The sequence below is a fragment of the Myodes glareolus genome, chromosome 7, assembly GCF_982192425.1.
Source record: "Myodes glareolus chromosome 7, mMyoGla1.1, whole genome shotgun sequence".
Taxonomy (NCBI): domain Eukaryota; kingdom Metazoa; phylum Chordata; class Mammalia; order Rodentia; family Cricetidae; genus Myodes; species Myodes glareolus.
This window is the reverse complement of record NC_142032.1, coordinates 101,863,185-101,881,545: the sequence shown is the minus strand read 5'-3', so window position 1 is coordinate 101,881,545 and position 18,361 is coordinate 101,863,185. Positions and strand designations below refer to the sequence as shown.

At 43.6% G+C, this 18,361-nt stretch overlaps 2 protein-coding genes across 2 annotated transcripts; one reads left to right on the top strand and one right to left on the bottom strand.

Moving 5' to 3' along the window:
- Window positions 1-5,230: 5,230 nt before the first annotated feature.
- Window positions 5,231-6,178, bottom strand: LOC125397232 (olfactory receptor 52P1-like). Its single transcript, XM_048429520.3, has one exon. The coding sequence runs from the start codon at window positions 6,176-6,178 to the stop codon at window positions 5,231-5,233; it is 948 nt and encodes a 315-aa protein (XP_048285477.2).
- A 9,306-nt stretch (window positions 6,179-15,484) lies between these two features.
- On the top strand, window positions 15,485-16,438 carry LOC125397231 (olfactory receptor 52K2). Its single transcript, XM_048429519.3, has one exon. It carries the CDS (start codon window positions 15,485-15,487, stop codon window positions 16,436-16,438), a length of 954 nt encoding a protein of 317 aa, XP_048285476.1.
- Window positions 16,439-18,361: the final 1,923 nt, after the last annotated feature.

The window sequence follows — 18,361 nt, the reverse complement described above, 5'->3', positions numbered from 1 at the left end:
ATCAGGCATTTGAAATAAGTAGGCACAGATTAGAGCCATACTCTAAGCCTTATGAGGGACAATTCCACAATTAATGGTATATTCCAAGATTTGGCTCTTTAAGGTAGCATTGTGCTTCAGCTAGGCTAAATTTCTGCATCTCCAAAACTGTCAACTGTGTCAGGTGTCACTTGCAAAGATGCAAAGCTTAATTTCCTTCTCTCACCTCTCCTCCTTCATCTCCTCCTCTTCCTCCTCCACCCTTCCCTTCTCAGCTTCCTCCTCCCTCTTTGTCTATTGTTACAGGGTCTCATTATGTAGCTCAGGTTGCTCCCAAATTAACGATCTTTATACCTCAATATCTTGAATGCTGGAGTTACAGATATATGTCACCAGGCCTGGCCTTAAGACTCCGTTTTCTTCTCTGAAACTCAGTCATTATGCTTGATAGCCAGCTGGTTTCATGCAGGAAACAACGAAAGATGCTGCTACAGCTTGACAGCTGTCATTTTTCAAGTTCTTGTTTTTTCTTTTGAGGTCATCCCTCTTTATGAATTCATTTTAATTCATATCATCTTCTTGTCCCATTGGAGAAGATGTGAAACTTGATGACCTGACTAAACATTCTTAATTCAGGAGGATGGGTCAGCTTATAAATTGATTTCACTGAGAGAACTGCTTCAGTCAATTTCCTCCATCAAGAGAGCAACTGAAGGTAATACTTCTGAAGGGCCCAATTTATTATGGGATGGGTTGAGAGAGGGATTTCTGTACCTTACCAGTTGGATTATGTAACCACAAGGATCCTAACTGATCTCCAAGCTGAATGCATTAGGAAACAAATAATGTCCAGTTACTCGCCATCTTTATCAGAAGCATGCCTTGTGGTTAGCATGGATACACTCCAGTCTTCATCTGGAAGCATGCTGTGTGGTTAGCATGGACACACTTCTGTCTTTATCCAGAAGCATGCTGTGTGGTTACATGAACATATATCTCCCCCACCCTCTGCCCCTTAAAGGAGATGGTTTGGTACGTACGGCAACTTGATGTGGGATTCCCCTCTGTGTGCTGTGAATAAAGAAACTGCCTTGGTCTGTTGTTAGGGCAGAATTTACGTAGGCAGGGAAAACTAAACTGAATGCTGGGAGAGTCAAGAAGAGGAGGAGGCAGAGTCAAGGAGAAGCTATGTAGCCCCACTGGAGACAGACACTGGGAACTTTACCAGGTAAGCCACAGCAATGTGGCAATACACAGGCTATTAGAAATGGGTTAAATTAAGATATAAGTGTTAGCCAATAAGAAGCTAGAGCTAACGGGCTAAGCTGGGTTTTAAATAATATAGTTTCTGTGTGATTATTTTGGGTCTGAGGTGCTGGGCGGCTGGGAAACAAACAAGTGGCCTCCTTACAACAGCAACTCAGAAGCAGAGGTCTTGTTAAATTTTTTGGTTTGATCTTCCTCCTGTGAGAAAGCAATTTTTCTCATAACCCACACCAGGCATGGGGCTTTTATCCAGCAATGATGGGGAGAACGGAAATGCTGTGAACTCATCATTACCAGTCCTTTCCTCGCTGTCCTCTCCCGTGTTCAGGTCAGGCTTTCAGCTCCTTCACTCCACTGGGATGACTCACTAATCCAAGCTAAAGTGGGACGGAGTCTCCCTGAGGATGAGCTCACCAAATGGTTATCCAATACCAGCAGTTGGCCCTGAAAACATGTGCATGCAAAGATCATTTTATGGACTGGGCAGGTGGTGGACATGTTTGTAGGAGTATATATACCAACTGTTCAAGAAAAAGAGGCCAGGAATTTGAACAAGGGGACTGGTATATAAGAAGATTTGGAGGAAGGAAAAGAAAGGAGGAAATATAATTAATTAAAAAACATTAAAATAGTTTCCATTTATTGTCTGACATCAGCATTTAACAGTGAATCTCTTCACTCTATAAAACTTTCTTCAAAGATGTGGTCTATTTGCACAATGGAGTTCTATTCAGCGGAAACAATGACATCTTGAAATTGGTGGGCAAATGGATGGAGCTAGAAAACATCATAGTGGGTGAGGTAACCCAGACCCAGAAAGACGATTATCACATGTACTCACTCACAAGTGGCTTTTAGATGTAAAACAAACAAACAAACAAACAAACAAAAAGCCTACAATTCACAATCACAGAAAACCTAGACAACAAAGAGGACCCTAAGAGAGACATACATAGATCTAATCTACAAGGGAAGAAGAAAAAGATAAGATCTCAGAGTAAATTGGGAGCGTGGGGACCATGGAAAAGAGTAGAAGGGGAGGGGAGAGGGAGGGAAGCAGAGAAAAATATATAGCTCAATAAAAACAATTAAAAAACAAAGTCTGCCTGGTCTAGGAGTTATCAACAAATCTTAGATAGTAAAAAAAAAAAAAGATGTGGTGACCATTTTGTCACATATGAAAAGATACATTTTTAGATACTTTTGAAAAACAGAAGAAATATTCTAATTAATCAAAGAGTTTCTTTGTTGCTATTATTGAGGTTTTTTTTGTGTTCTGATTGATTGCTGTTTTGTTGCAGTACTGGGGACAGAACCTAGGCCCTCACACACATCAGGCAAGCAAGTGTTCTTAAGCTGAGCTACATTCTGAGCCTACGAAAATAATGTGTTCTTGCTAACAATGTAGTATTTAGCAATTTTCTATCTTTAAATAAACTAATTCAATTCCTGCTGTAAAAAAAAAAAAACAACAAAAAAACTTTCTTTAATTTCCTCCAATACAGCAGATCCAAATCCTCTCATTTCACCCCATCACGTCACTGTCTTTCTCTTCCAGATTCTTTGGGTGTCTCCTCACTGCGCAGTGCTACCTTGATTCATATGCCTTCATGGCTGACTGGGCAGCCAGAGGTCCCCACTACTCTTGGAGTTGGAAGAAAAGCCTGCTCTTGCTGCTGAGTGCGCGTTTGTTCCTGGCTGCAGGGCCTGCTGCCAGGCTCTTGTACCATTCCTGTCTCTCACGATGTCCCCATACCTCACTCAGCCTTTGCAGGCCACGCACACCTGCATTAGTCAGCTTACACAGTAACTGTGTAATGTTACACAGTAATAACATGGTGTCTCAGTTAGTGATGCTGTGATGAACTCCGTGACCACAGCAAGTGTGGAGGAAAGGGTTTATTTGTCTTCCTCCTTCACATCGCTGTTCATCACCAAAGAAAGGCAGGACAGGAACTCAAGCAGGGCCGTGCCCTGGAGGCAGAGGCTGATACAGAGGCCCTGGAGGGGTGCTGCTTACTGATTTGCTCATCATTCCTTGCTCTGTCTGCTTCCTTTAGGAACCCAGAACCACATTCCAGGGATGGCCCCACCCACAATAGACTTGGTTCTCCATCAATCACTAATTAAGAAAAGACCTATTTTGCCTACAGCCTGATATCATGAAGACATTTCCTCAGTTGAAGCTCTGTCCTCTGAGATGACGATGCCTGTGTCAAGTTGGCACAAAACTCAGTGTTGTGCGGCACCCACGAGAGATGACTTGGAATGGACTGAAGGGAGCAGCAAGCCTTCGTTAGCCAGTGGGGACGCCGCGGAGGGTTCAGGACCCCAGCGTAGTCCCAGGCCTTTCTCAGCATGAGCTTTTAAGCACAAAAGCCATATTAGTATAGTTTGCAGAAATAAAAACCCCAAATACTGTACAGATGTAGAAACCAGATTTTCATAGCACATATTTAAGTAGACGATTAAGAGGGAAAATGAGAGAAGTCACACAGGAATTATTTTTGAAACATTTTGTTATCATTGAATACTTTATAGATAAAGTATGTAAAAAGCAGGGTAGACAAGACAGCTCAGCTATTTACCATGAAATCTGACGACCTGCATTTAATCTTAGAAGCCACATGTGGGAGGAGAAAACTGACTCCTGAAATATTTCCTCTTGCCTCTCTGCCTGTGCTATGACCAATTTGACAAGGGAACTCAGTTTGACAGAGGAAGAACTTCCAACAAAAATCGCTGGAGCAGATGGATATCCACATGTGAAAGAGGAAACTCGAGTCCTAACTTACGCCATAATAGTTGGTATTTGTTGTGTTGGGTCATACACCTAAAATTAAAATGTAAGTATATGAAATGAATAATAAACCACAAATAAAATGATTTGCGGTTTACCATAACTTGCATTTTAAGTAAAAGATATCATTAAGAAAACAAAACAAGCCAGGCAGTGGTGGCCCACGCCTTTAATCTCAGCACTTGGGAAGCAGAGGCAGGCAGATCTCAATGAGTCCGAGGACAACCTTGTTTACAAAGAGAGTTCCAGGACAGCCAAGACTGTTACACAGGGAAACTCTGTCTCAAAAAGCCAAAAAGCAAGCAAGCAAGCAAACCACAAAATTAGACAAATAGTATGTATACTTGACAGATAACTTAGACTCAGAGCAATTAGACAAAACATATAATACTGAGCAAGAAACTCTAAATATGGGCAAAAGACTGAAGTTTTTATAAAAGGAATATTCATGAATTGTCAACATGAGAGAGTTTGCTTAACATAATTAGTTACAAGAAAAACGCAAGGCATTGCTGCAATGAATTTCTTCTAGTTTACGCTCACTGGAGTGGTAAAAAAATAATGACATTATCAAAGATGGGCAGGAGAGGGACAGCTGGGAACTGCTCGACATCATTGACGAGACTGCGCCATGGTACAACTACACTGAACAAAGCCATCCAGCAGGTTCTGTTAAATACACACCTGCCCTCTTCCTGGCAATTGTACCTGTAGGTTAAGAAATATAGCAGCTTTATTTCCCTCCAGCCCAAAGTAGAAAACATGCAGGGGTCCAGGATCAGAGAGTCAAACTGTGGTGGTTTTGCACAAGGTAGCATTTGTCAGCAATCAAAAGGAATTAGCTGGTGGACACAGCAACCTGCAGGTGGGAAGTATTGTTCTTCTGAGGTCAGGAGCCACATTTCTCCCATTTAATCAGCATCCTTTGGAAGAGAGGAGAGATGGTAGACAGTGGGATTTCCAGGGAAGCCACTATCAGTTTGGAAGCTGTATCTTCTTGTAGACATATCTTCCTGAGCGCTGTGACCCTATCTCCATCACAAGTAGCAAGCAGTGAATGATTCCTCTTCCACCGTATGCAATCTTCACATTGAAATAAGAATGCCATCGAATGTGGGCTCCTGCTTCCCATCATGTTGGCAGTTGAAGAAAAACAGCATAGAGTCTGGGGGTAGGGTTGAAGCATTATGACGGGACAGGACCCCTCTTCAGTAGTCGGAATGCTCCGTCTCGGATCTGCTTGGTTTTCATCCCATAGATGATGGGGTTGAGCATGGGTGGCACAACCAGGTAGAGGTCAGCCAGGAGGATGTGGACATGCCTGGGCACATGCTGGCCAAAGCGCTGTGTGTAGAATGAGAAGAGCCCTGGCGTATAGAAGAGAAGGATGACACCCAGGTGGGAGCCACAAGTGCCAAAGGTCTTAGCTCGGGCCTCTTTGGAGGAGAGGCCCAGCACAGCCCGGAGGATGAGCGCATAGGATATGGCGATACAAATGGAGTCAGTTCCTACTACTAGAGTGGCTGCTGTGATGCCGTATATATTGTTTGGTTGTGTGCCGCCACAAGCCAGCTTCACCACAGCCATGTGCTCACAGTAGGAGTGTGCCACCACTCGGCCACAGTAGCTCAGCCTTGCCAGTAGGCAAGTAAGTGGGGTCATGAGCCCCAAGCCACGAAGCAAAGCAACAGCCCCTAACTTGTTCACTGACTCTAGGGACAGCAATGACCCATAGTGCAGTGGCCGACAGATAGCCAAGTAGCGGTCAAAGGCCATTGATAGCAAGATCCCAGACTCTACAGCTGAGAAGCCGTGGATAAAGAACATTTGGGCAGCACAGGCCCCAAAGGCAATCTCAGCAGCATTTGCCCAAAAGACGGCGAGGAGCTTGGGCACAGTGGAGGTGCAGAGCACCAGGTCAATGGCTGACAGCATGCACAGGAACAGGTACATGGGTTGGTGCAGTGATGGCTCAGAGTGCACCACCAGCAGGACCGCCATGTTGCCAAGCACTGCCAGGGCGTACATGGAGCAGAAAGGAAATGCAATCCAAAAGTGGGATGACTCCAGGCCAGGAATTCCCATAAGTAGGAAGGAGCTGGGGTTCTGATGGCTGTGGTTTGTGTATTGCATGGTCAGGCCAAAGACAGACAGTATTGGGGAAGATCTCACTGCTTTGCTCTAAGCTCTATGAAGCCTTAAGAGATAAGATCATCTTTCTGCTCTAGCTGAATGGCAGCAGAAACATTTGAACTAAGACTCTACAAAAGAGCATCTGGGATGGGAAGATTTGTAGGACCCTGGGAAATAACAAAGCAGGAGATGGGTTAGTATCAGCAAGGTTCAAAGGACACCCTTCTCACTTCGTCTGGTCTGTGGGGTGGGGTGAGGGGGCATGGCTATAGAACTACCACAAGGTGAAATTCAGAGCTAGAGATGTTTACATAGTTGTCTCTGCCTATGAACCTTTGAAATTCTCTAATACTATTTTCTTCCAATTCATTGGCTGTGTGATAACAGCACAGGGTCAGTCCGAGTGAACAGGAGCCTCAAATATGGTTCCTTTTCAAGATGTGAAGATTATTATTGAAGGAAGTAAATGGAGGTTAAGACATTTTGTGGGGGTGATTCCAAGCTCCTGAGTCTATCACAACTCATGCATAAGGACTGAAAATTCAGTTTTGACCAGGAATATTAAAGCACAGATGAAGGACTACATCTCTTGTAGCCTCTGTGGACAGAAGATTTTCTGGCTCAAGTTTAGTAAGATCCTGGAATTGTGTTATGTGTCTATATAGCTATAGGCAGAACCAGGTGAAGCAATGCAGAATGGTTAGCCGTAGCTGTCAAGCTGATTTAGTCATAACAAATGATTTGTTGAGGGTCATAATAAGTGATTTGATGAGACCATTAACAGATAATTGCTTGCAAATATATTCTATAATAAAATGTTAAGTTATGTAAAAGGGTGAGATGTGCATTTTAATCACCAACAATATACAATACCCATAAGCAAGCAGAGTTAAACTTTGTCCAAAGACAACGCTGGGCTCTGACGTATCTCTATTCCACACTGTCTGCCTCACACACGCTTCCGATCTCCCTCCACCTACGTACATCTTCTCACTTTTTTATACACTAACCAGCAATATTTGAGAATTTAAGAGAGTGAGGAGATCAAGTGAAAAATATGGGAAGAGGATGATAGGGGAGAGATGCTGATGAAAATGAAACCGAGAATCAAAGCCAGAATTCACATGGAGAGAAGTGCTCACGACAAGATGGGCCACGAGCTTGTCCTGGTTGCATGTCCATCAGCATTTACAGGGACTCCTGTCTTCTGATTTAGTGAGCTCTAGGCTGAGGGCTGAGCAGCATGCTTGCTGAGCCCATTCAAGGTGAAGGTGGTACTGGATGGACACTTTTCCAGCATTTTCCTGTATCTCTATAGCCTAGCCCTCTTTTTAGTCTCTAGTGTCTTTTTTCCTGATTCATCTGCAACTTGCAGTCTACCAAATATACCCCAGCCACTTCCAAATAACTTTCTCAAAATAGCAAGTAGTTTCTCATCCATTCGCCTTATTTGAATCACATTAACATTTGCTATAAGACAGACCTTACTTAAAACATATAAGAATAGGTGCCCAGGTGCCAGGAACAGAGTTAAGTTTTGAGGTAAGAAACAGGTTTCTCACCCCGCTTGGGCGTATGAAAACACCTTTGCCAGAAATTCATCACTCCTTGATGAAAGACCAAGATCACTGCAATTCAAATCCTGGTTCAGAAACTCACTAGCAGTGTAGATTCAATGATCTCACCTAAACGCTATTCACCTGCTTCCCTGTGACCTGGAGAGGCTGATCCATACATTATAGGACACTGTTGATTGACAGAGGAGGTCTTTATCCGAAGAGCCTGGAATATCTCAGCGAGAAATGATCCTAGTGGTGCTTGGGTCTGTGGTCAACTATTGTGTGTCTAATGCAGAAGTGAGCTTACAGACAGACTTACCGGGTATGAGAAGGGGGTGATCATGGAGTTCCGGTCCTGTGGGGCTTAGAGCTTCAGTATTTATCCTGTCATTAGGGCTCTAGGTGTGAGCAGAAACTCCCTGGTGGTAAGGACACTAAAGAGACCTCTGGGATGCTGCACAGAAGCATCAAATTGAAGCCTTGAAATTTAGACTTTGTTTGAGGAGGAAAGAATGTCATAATCCACCCTCTGCTGTAACAGAATACCACAGTGTGCTTTATAAATAATAAAAATTTATTTGGCTTATGGTTTTAAAGGCTGTTAGTTTCAAGTTCCAGGGGCTCCATCTGCCAAGGGCCTCATTACTGTGTTACTATGTGTTATTTATTTATTTATAAATGAAACGGTCGTGTGATCTCTCAATTTCACTACTGGGTATATACTCAAAGAAAATGAAGTCAGTATGTTGAAGAGAGATCTGAACTCCCAGTGTTTATTCACAATCAGTGGCATGGAACTCAGAGTTCATCAATAGATAAGTGCTATTTAGCCATAGCAAGAGTACAATGCTGTTTGCCACAATATGGATGAACTGCAGATGGTATCAGGTGGAAGAAGACAGACACAGAAAGACAAATCCCTCCTATTTGTGGAATATAAAGACCGGCATGATGGGAAGAGAAAGTTAGATCAAAGAACACAAAGACTGAAGTTAATTGAGGGCAGGTTTCAGAGGGCCAGGCAAATGTCATGGCCAACTCCTAGTCGCTCAATTACTGCCTCGTGAGACTAAACAAGACAGTTTCTGAGGAAGACACAACAAAGCATATCCAATTGCCAACACGCTTTGGACATGGAAAAGGGCACGTGATAAACCTGGACCAAACTTCCCATTGCCTTAGGACAATAATCAAATAAGGACAAAGCCTGTAACCTTCGCTGTAAAAGCTATATGCTTAGCTAACTCCTGCTAGCCCGAACCAATTAGGACATACTAATCACACACTAAACACTAAAATCACACTGCTTTTGGAAGTCCTTTAGCTATAAAAGAGCCTGCAAGTTTTTCTTGGGGGTCACCTTTGTGCTGGATGTGCAACCCCAGCATGTTAGCACTTCTAGTCTAGAGATAACAAAAGTTCTTGTTGATTGCGTACGTGGAAGGTGGTCTTTTGTGGGACTTCTCCAGGGCCCTAATGAGGTTCGAGAGACAGTTATTATATTATGCTCTGAACTTAGTTAACAATAGTTAACAATTTCTTTCCTTAGTTCTTGCATGATCTAGTGATGACAGAGGTTTCTGTCCCTCCCGGTACTGTAGTCATTCAGTCCCAAAGAAACACATAGAGGCCTACATAAATTATAAACTGATTGACCAATTAGTTTAGGTTTTCTTATGAACTAACTCTTACATCTAAAATTAGCCCATAATTCTTGTCTGTGTTAGCCACATGACTTGTTACCTTTTATCAGTGAGGCATTATCATCTTGTTTCCTCTTGGTCTGGGTGACAACTGCAGACTGCAGAGACTTTTCCCTTCCCAGAATTCTCCTACTCTGGTTGCCCTGCCTATACTTCCTGCCTGGCTACCGGCCAATCAGTATTTTATTAAAACAGTACATGTGACAAATCTTCAGAGAGTACAAGACCATTATCCCACAGCAATCTAGGCAAGTGATCTGCCCCTTTCATGTGGGATTAATATACATATTAAGTCAGCTTAATTATCCAAATCACAAAGTACATATATTTAAGACATTATGCTGTGCATAATAAACGTACAGAATTTTATTTAAAAATTTAAAAATGAGAGGTGCTTTGGAAAAATTGGATTATAAGGAAGAAAGTGTTAGGAAGTGCAAGTTGGCAATTATGATAGACCTTTCTGAGGAGCTGACTGAGTTGGGGATCTTGATGAAGTAAATGAGAAAGGCAGGCTGGTCTATGAGGTATACTGCTACAGGCAAAAGGAACAGTAGATATGGAAGCATCTGGAATGCATTTCGTGAATTTGAAAGACAGCCTCAGGCCAGTTGCTAAGGTGGAGTGACAGAGGAGATAGTGAAAATGAATTTGGTGAAGAGGCTGTGGCCAATGAGACAAAGACTGTAGCAGGTTGTGGTGAGGATTCTGTTTGCTTGAAATGTGACGAAAGACATTGAAGACAGTGGTGGCTGGAATGAAAATGGCCCCCATAGGCTCACAGGGAAGGGCACCATTGGGAGGTGTGGCCCTGTTGGGGCAAGTGTGTTACTAGGGGTGAGTGTGGGGTTTCTGAAGCCCAAGTCATCCACAGTGGCACTCTTTCCCCCTGCTGTATGCTGATCCAGATGTAGAACTCCCAGCTACCCCTTCAGCTCCATGTCTGCCTGTGTGCCACCATGCTACCCACCATGATGATAAGGGACTAAAATTTGAAACTGTAAGCCAGCCCCAATTAAATACTGTCTTTTTTAGGAGTTGCCATAGTCATGGTGTCTCTTCACAGAGATCTAAGACAGAAGTTGGTCCCAGAAGTGGAGCATTGTTGTGATTGTCCTGACCATGCTTTTGTTTGGAGGAAAATGGAATACTTTGGTACTAGAATATTTCTGAACTAGAAAAGCATTTGGACACTTTAAGTGGGCTTCAATGAGCTATAGTAGTAGGATCATATAACACAGTGGTTTTGAGGGAGAATTGAAGTCGGACCTTAACAATGTAACCTTTGTGGGGAAGTCCTGCTTCAGGGCAATGTGTCCTGGAGACAACAGGCTCAAGGTGGTGCATACTTACTTCTGAGGGTCAACATTAGGACACCCATGCAGGAAGAGTGTGTGTCAGCAGGACACAATTTCAATAAAAAGTAGCTGCAATGCCTCAGGGAGTAATGTTTTCAGGCTGAGGGGTACAGAAGCATATTTGAACCCCAACTTCTCTCCTTAGGATCATGGCAGAGTAGTACATCTAAGACCAGTCCTGGGGGTTTTTGATACTTTGATATTATTAGAGACTAATAATTATCGAATATTAATAGCATAGTTTGTTATTCTATAATGATCTCATTGGATCCTTCTTTGGATCTTGTAAGGTGTGAAGGACCAGGCACTGGGGTCATGAGAATGAAACCATCTAAAGAATGAAGAGATTAAGTGCCTTGCCAACGTTGCAAACTAGATGTAAATGCAGGTCTCCTGTCCATAATCTCAAATGACAGCCCAGTGTAGAAAACAAACAAACATAAAATCACAGATGATCGTGCGTTTGTTATGAACCAACAACCCTCCCTTCCTCAGCCAAGGAGCAAGCAGCATCAGGACCAGCTCTTGGTGTCTTCTGGAGACGGCTTGCAGTTCTCAGCAGTCACCAAGAGATGGTAGAAGGAGGCACACTCATTACCTGACTGTAATTAGCCACGCTCTGCCTCCAGGGAGAAGCAAGACTGAATGTAACAACCACAAAATGGCCAGGACGTGGGCTTGGTAGGAAGCCAGAGGCAATGACTAGAAAGCCCTAGTGTCTCCCCAGAGAGAAGTCAGTACTTATGACAAGGCCTGGTTAGGATGTTCCTCAGAGACCAGGCCAACTGTTCCCCTTTTCTTCTGGGAAAAGGGAAGGCGAAGGGTATATCCAGTCTGCTTTGTCCATCCCTTCCCACGGAGAGAGGAGCAGGACAGGGCTTTGCCATGACCTGCAGGAAGTGAGTGGAGCTACATTCTGAGGTATGAGGCAGTTGATGCAGACTGATCAGGGAAGGGTACTTGTGGTGGGGTCAGCTGGCCTCTGGGAGGCTGGGGGTGGGGCGTGAGCAGATTATCTGGGGGGTAGGGAGGCAGAACAGACCAAGAAAAGAGGTCAGGGCATTGCCTCAGCTCCCCGCTCTCACTCCTATCCAGTACACACGCCCAGACACTAGGACACTTCCTACCCTCTTCTGAGGCTTTGTCTGCTTTGGGCATCTGATCCTCTCATCACGCCATCATTAGAAGCCCTGACTGCTCCCTAGGCCCATGCCCACTTTGGGTGCTTCTTAAAGTCCACTACCACCAGCTAACCCTGGCTGAGTAACCCAGACCCTGCCTAGACGCGCGCTCTCTGGCCGCCATTACTTTTCTTCCACCCCACATTCAGGCGCTCTCTCCCTCACCCACAGCTACTGCGTGGTGGCTGAAGACAATGGGAAGGACCGGTGAGACATCTGGTTCGTTAAAGAGTGCAGTAACAAGCAGCTGTGTCTCCACAGTGTGCTCCGGCAGCCGCAATCCTTAACACTGCAGGAAGGGTCAAAAGACGCGGAAACTAGGCTTAGAGTTGAAGCTTGAGTCCTCCGCGAGGATTTGGTGATGTACTTCCCCAAATCTATAATTTTAAGGTTTTTACTGTTTTAGACAAAGGCATGGTGAACTATGGCAACAGTGCTGCTTCAATGCTATCAGCTGCGGTTTGTGGGGAGACAACTTCTTATGGATCCTCACTGATATCGTTGGTGAGGACAGGCAATGAGCATAGCTGTCCCAGTGAGTGACGTGAAGGGCTGGGAACAGGAGCAGACTGGTGGAGACTGTGAACCGAACGGGAGGTGTGTTTTACTTGCAGCTGAAAAGAGCAGAGCTTGGCGGCTTCTGGGTGTTGTAGACATGACTGACAAGATTTGAGACTGAGCCGTGAGGGGAAACAGACCAGAGGGCCAGTGGCAGTCATCAGAAGAGTATAGGAAGTAAGAGAGACAAGGTCACTCAGGGAAGAGCAGTGGCTTGCTTGGAATAGAAGCAGCACATTTCTTTAGGAAGGGATGTAAGGGGTACAGCTTCATTGAGTCAGTGACTGCCTAGAAAATGCCACCATGACCTCATGGGGTCCCTAACTTGTGTCTTAGAGAAAATTCACAGTTTTATATAGCCTTGGAGAGGGCAATTTCTTCTTTCTTAAACTGAATTAGATTTGTTTATGTAATATATTCTGATTGCTGATTTCCTTCCCTCAACTCCTCAGATCCACCCTCCTCACTCCCAGGAGCCTTCTTTCTACTTTCATGTAACTTGTGAGCTTTGCTCTCTCCCCTTCTCAGACCTTGTCCTTCTCCCTGGGTCTCCTTACCCACCTCACAAACCTTAAAAGCCACGATCTCCATAAGTTGAGAGAGAGCTGAGACTTTTGTCTTTCTGAGACTAGGTCACCTCACTTACTAGAACACAGTTAAGAGCCATCCGTTTCCTGCAAATTTCATTTAAATTCCTTACAACAAAGTTCTCACAGCCCAAATTTGACACGGACAGTTTCCAGCTGTGGAACCATCCGCAGTAAGAACGGCCAGATTTCCTAACTCAGACGGTACCTGCATTTACTGAGGATGTTTTATGCTAAGTCTTTTTACATGATACTCTCAAAATGCTCAAAAGAAACATTTTAGGCTGTCCCTGGAAAAGATAAGAGGGAGAATGTGTCAACATTTTTTTGATAAAATGTTTAAGTTTATTTATGGTAGTGGGGAATTGAAACTAGCACCCTTTCCCCCCCTGAAATCGCCTGTGTTTATTTTTCCATAAGTTTTTATACCCAAATGTAAATGAGGGGTGTGTGGGGAATGTGACAAAAGACTTCATTAACATGACACAAAGGACAGCCCGAACAGTTAATCGCTTTAACACTTTGAGACATCAAATCATTAGCATTTTGTTGTTTAGGCAGTGAAGCTGCCCTGGACCACACGTCCTGAAGACAGCCACCCCAGGTGACCCCATAGTTACAAAAGAAGGAGCAGAAGGCATTTGTCCTGACCACCTGTCAGGATGGCATGGGCCTACTTGCATGAGCTATTTTAGTATCAAAAGAATCAAGTAATTACCTTCTGAGTTGTGATGTGTTAACTATGCTTGTCAACCACTTAGAGCAACTTCCAACTCTCTGACCATAATATGGGGTGGAAATCGATTCACATTTCTGGGCCTCCACAATTCCTCCCTTTTTATTAATTGTAGTAAGTGTATCTGCCTTAGGTGAGCACTTTCCTGTTTCCCAGACTTACCCATCTTTGGTACATGTATTTTAATCATACAAGTCCATGTCTTAGTCACCTGGGAAAACTCGTACCTTCTGTATGCTGGGCAAGAGCTCTAACATGTGCTATATTCTCAGTTATGTTTGAGCATTGTTCCCCCTCCCACTCTGGTTCTCTCTCTCCTTCCCTCCTTCCTTTCCCTTTTCCTTCCTTCTTTCCTCCCTCCCTTCCTTCCTTCCTTCCTTTCCTCCCTCTCTCCCTCCCTCCCTCCCTTCCTTCCTTCCTTTCCTCCCTCCCTCCCCCCCTCTCTTTCTCTCTCTCTTTTTCTTTTCTTCTTCTTTCAAGACAGGGTTTCTCTGTGTAGCCCTGGCTGTCCTGGAACTAACTCTGTAGACCAGGCTGGCCTCCAACTCAAAGATCTTCCTGCCTCTGCTTACCTAGGGCTGGGATTAAAGATGTGTGCCACCACACCTGGCTCTGTTTAAGTATTTTCAAAGCAGATAATAAACAAGGAGATAAAAGAGGAAGATAAGGGTCCCAGTTGAATTAAAACGGTAGGATAGAATGTTTTCTGAATGCCATGAAATCTAGCAAGGAAGTGGGTGAAAGAAAGAACTAGAGATGGAAATCAAGGTATGTGAAGGAGCCCAAAAAGACTCCTCATGTTTTTCTTAGCTGTAGAAAAGATGTTGATTGCAGAGATTGTGTGTTCAGCAGAATTTATAGAATGCAGTAGTATAGAATATACCATATCAGTAGTATAGAATAGAGTAGTAGTATAGAATCCAGCAGTAGCTGGGTCTTGTGGATCAGATTTAAAGCCCAGCTACTGGAGGGGCCGAGGCTGGAACATCTCAAGTTCAAGGCCACCCTGGCAATTTAGTGAAATTGTATTTTAAGTAAAATGTGAAAAGAGCTTTTTGGATAGACCTCAATGATATATGTGATTCGTCTTTGCAAGGCCCTAGGTTTAAACCTCAGCACAGCAAATAAAACCAACCAACCAATCCAAAACTTACAGATAAATAAATTAAGAGGTGATAAGTTTGCTTGTTTTCCATATAGCTATGTTTGATATTTCAGAAAGAAGTTCTTTTTGTGTTGAGGAGCTTTGTTGGAGTTGGGAGGCAGCAAGAAGTCAGTGAGACCAAGTAAAGTTTTGCAAGATGAAAGCAGAAATCCTTATCTTTAATAGAGACACCTCTGAATTCCCTCTGCAGTCCAAAACGGCCTTGAACTAATGGATCCCAAGAAGACTGCTTTTTGGTACCACCCACAGTAGTATTAGATACTCTGATAACAGGTGACTTTAGGGTAATTTTTTGATATATATTATTATTATTTATTTAGAGATTCACAAATGTGAAGAAGGGCTGATACTCCTCCATAACTGATTGGGACTTAAATTGAACACTGATTCTACTAATGGTGGATCCTCTTGGGAAGGGCTCTGTGGAAGCAGCTAGGAGGAAGAAAACTCCCAGCAGCCATGTTAGCTAATAATATCAACTCAACTCATCCAGTGGCCTTCCTGTTGATGGGGATCCCCGGGCTAGAGCACCTACATATTTGGATCTCCATCCCCTTCTGCTCAGCCTACACCTTGGCTGTGCTTGGCAACTGCACCCTCCTTTTCATCATCCTGGTTGATACAGCCCTCCATGAGCCCATGTACCTCTTTCTGGCCATGTTGGCAGCAATAGATTTGGTTCTGTCCTCTTCAACACTGCCCAAAATGCTTGCCCTGTTCTGGCTGAGGGATCGAGAGATCAATTTCCATGCCTGCCTGGTTCAAATGTTCTTTCTCCATTCCTTCGCTATCATGGAGTCAGCAATGTTGCTGGCCATGGCCTTTGACCGCTATGTCGCCATCTGCAAGCCCCTGCACTATACCACGATTCTGACCAAGCGCCTTATCATCAGGATTGGCCTGGCCTCTGTGACTAGGGCTGTGACACTAATGACCCCACTCCCCTTTCTGCTCAGACGCTTCCACTACTGTCGAGGGACAGTGATTGCCCACTGCTACTGTGAGCACATGGCTGTGGTAAGGCTGGCGTGTGGGGACACGAGATTCAACAACATCTATGGCATTGCTGTGGCCATGTTTATTGTGGTGCTGGACCTGCTCTTTGTTGTCTTGTCTTATCTCTTCATCCTTCGTGCTGTTCTTAAGCTGGCCTCTCAGGAGGCCCGCTACAAGGCCTTTGGGACATGTGTGTCTCACGTAGGTGCCATCTTGGCCTTCTACACACCTGTGGTCATCTCCTCAGTCATGCACCGTGTAGCTCGTCAGGCCGCCCCTCATGTCCACATACTCCTGGCTAATTTCTATCTGCTCTTTCCACCCATGGTCAATCCCATCATCTATGGTGTCAAGACCAAGCAGATTCGAGAGCGAGTCTTAGGACTCTTCCTCAGAAAGGATGTAAAAGGAGGGTGAGGGACAGTTGAAGAAGGAGTTAGACACAGGATGATAGCCGGTAAAGGAGTGCCAGGATCTCCATGCTTACTTTTATCTTGGTGTGATTTTGAAAAAGGTCTAGCCCTTGACAAGGCATCTTTCTCAATTCCGACTTGAGAACTTTCCCGATTCCTCACTCCTGCCCTACAGTAGCACGACAGAGCCATGAACTGCTGACCTCCTTCAGACTTCAAATAAAGACAATGTTCTCAAGCTCACTTGCTCATGAGAAGCCTGAGGGTCTGGTTTCTTGTCTGCGTCCCTGGAAGATAAAGCTTTATTTATCTGTCTATGCAGAACCTGGATATGCACCAAGAGTTTATCAATGAAGAGATCCTTATCACTTACTCCAGCCGGGGTCCAGGTTCAGACGGAACACTCTCACTGTTGGGGTCTGTAACGTTCTGGGACTCCAGGTCCATGTGACTAGACCGCTCTTTCTTCCCTTACCCAGCCTGTGCATTCTCTGACATCTGTTCACCTTTTCCCCTTCACAGCCATCTGCTCCCATTAAACACCGGATAACACACAGCACCTCTTCTGATCCTTCTTGTGGCATAAAGATCTTTCTTTGTACATATGTTAAAAAACCCTTATGTTTTCAATAAAAATGTGAATTGTTTCTTTATTAATCCAGACAAGAGTGTCTAGGGCAGCAGTTCTCAACCTGTGGTTTGCAGCTCCTTTGAGGGTTGAATATCAGCGATCCTGCTTATCAGATGTTTATATTACAGTTCCTGACAGTAGCAAAATTACAGTTATGAAGTAGCAATGAAATAATTTTATTTCATTGTGGGGGTCACCACAGCATGAGGAACTATATTAAAGGGTCACAGCATTAGGAAGGCTGAGAAGCCCTGCTCTAAGAGCTTGGAACACATGCATCTTAAAGTAGACACGCTGGGTTTGTGCCCTAGGAAGAGAAGGAAATGATAATTTCAATAGACTCTGTTCTTTGCATCTCTCATTTCAATCCCAGAATTTAGTACATGGGAGAAAAATCAGAAACAAAGTAGAGAAGAAAAAGGAATAAAAGCCATCTTTCCCTTTGTCTTATGCAAACTTACATGCTCGATAATTTTCTTATTATTAACCCGGACAGCTCCTGTGACCTTCTCAGACAAGCCCTAACGCATGTCTCCCTGAGTGTATCATTTCTCTTTTATCTTGCAACTCTTTGTTTCCTCGGGCTGTTATGTAAGAATTATATTGCTTTTTCTCTGTAGGGTATTATATACTACATTTATTGCTAACGTAATAAAAACTTTTGGATGGTTTCTGTTGAGTATTAACATATAAACAGAGAGTAGCATGAAGTAAAAGAAGTTACTTTTTCTTCACTGTTCAAGGTTTATTTGGTGTTTTCATTGGCAAAACACACTTGGGTAGTTGATCGCATCATCTGTATGCATATCTTACTTTTATATTGTGTTTCAATGGATATTACAGAAACATAATACACAAAATAATATACTTTAGAGCAGTTATACACAAGATACGCATTGAGCTGTGATTGTAATGTCTTTCATGGTCTAATTCAAATTTATGTATTCGCATTTCTGGAACATATTCTTAGCACTTTGTGACAAGAGAGCATAGTAAATAAGCTTTAGAACTGGCCCAGAATGTTTTGATAATATCTGAAAAACAAACTTTGTAATTTGGATTAATTCCTTAGTAAAAGAAAGTGTTGGTTTTTGCCAAAAAGGAAGTTACTTTTTTTGTTTGTTTTCTGAGACAGGATTTCTCAGTAGCTATGGAGAAGTTACTTTTAAAAATTAACTTTTTATATATGTGTGTATATGTCTGTGTGTGGGTGTTTTCATGTGTGAGTGCAGGTATCCTCTGAGGCCAGAAGTGGGTGTCAGATTCCTGAAACTGGGGTCATGGGTGGTTGTGAGT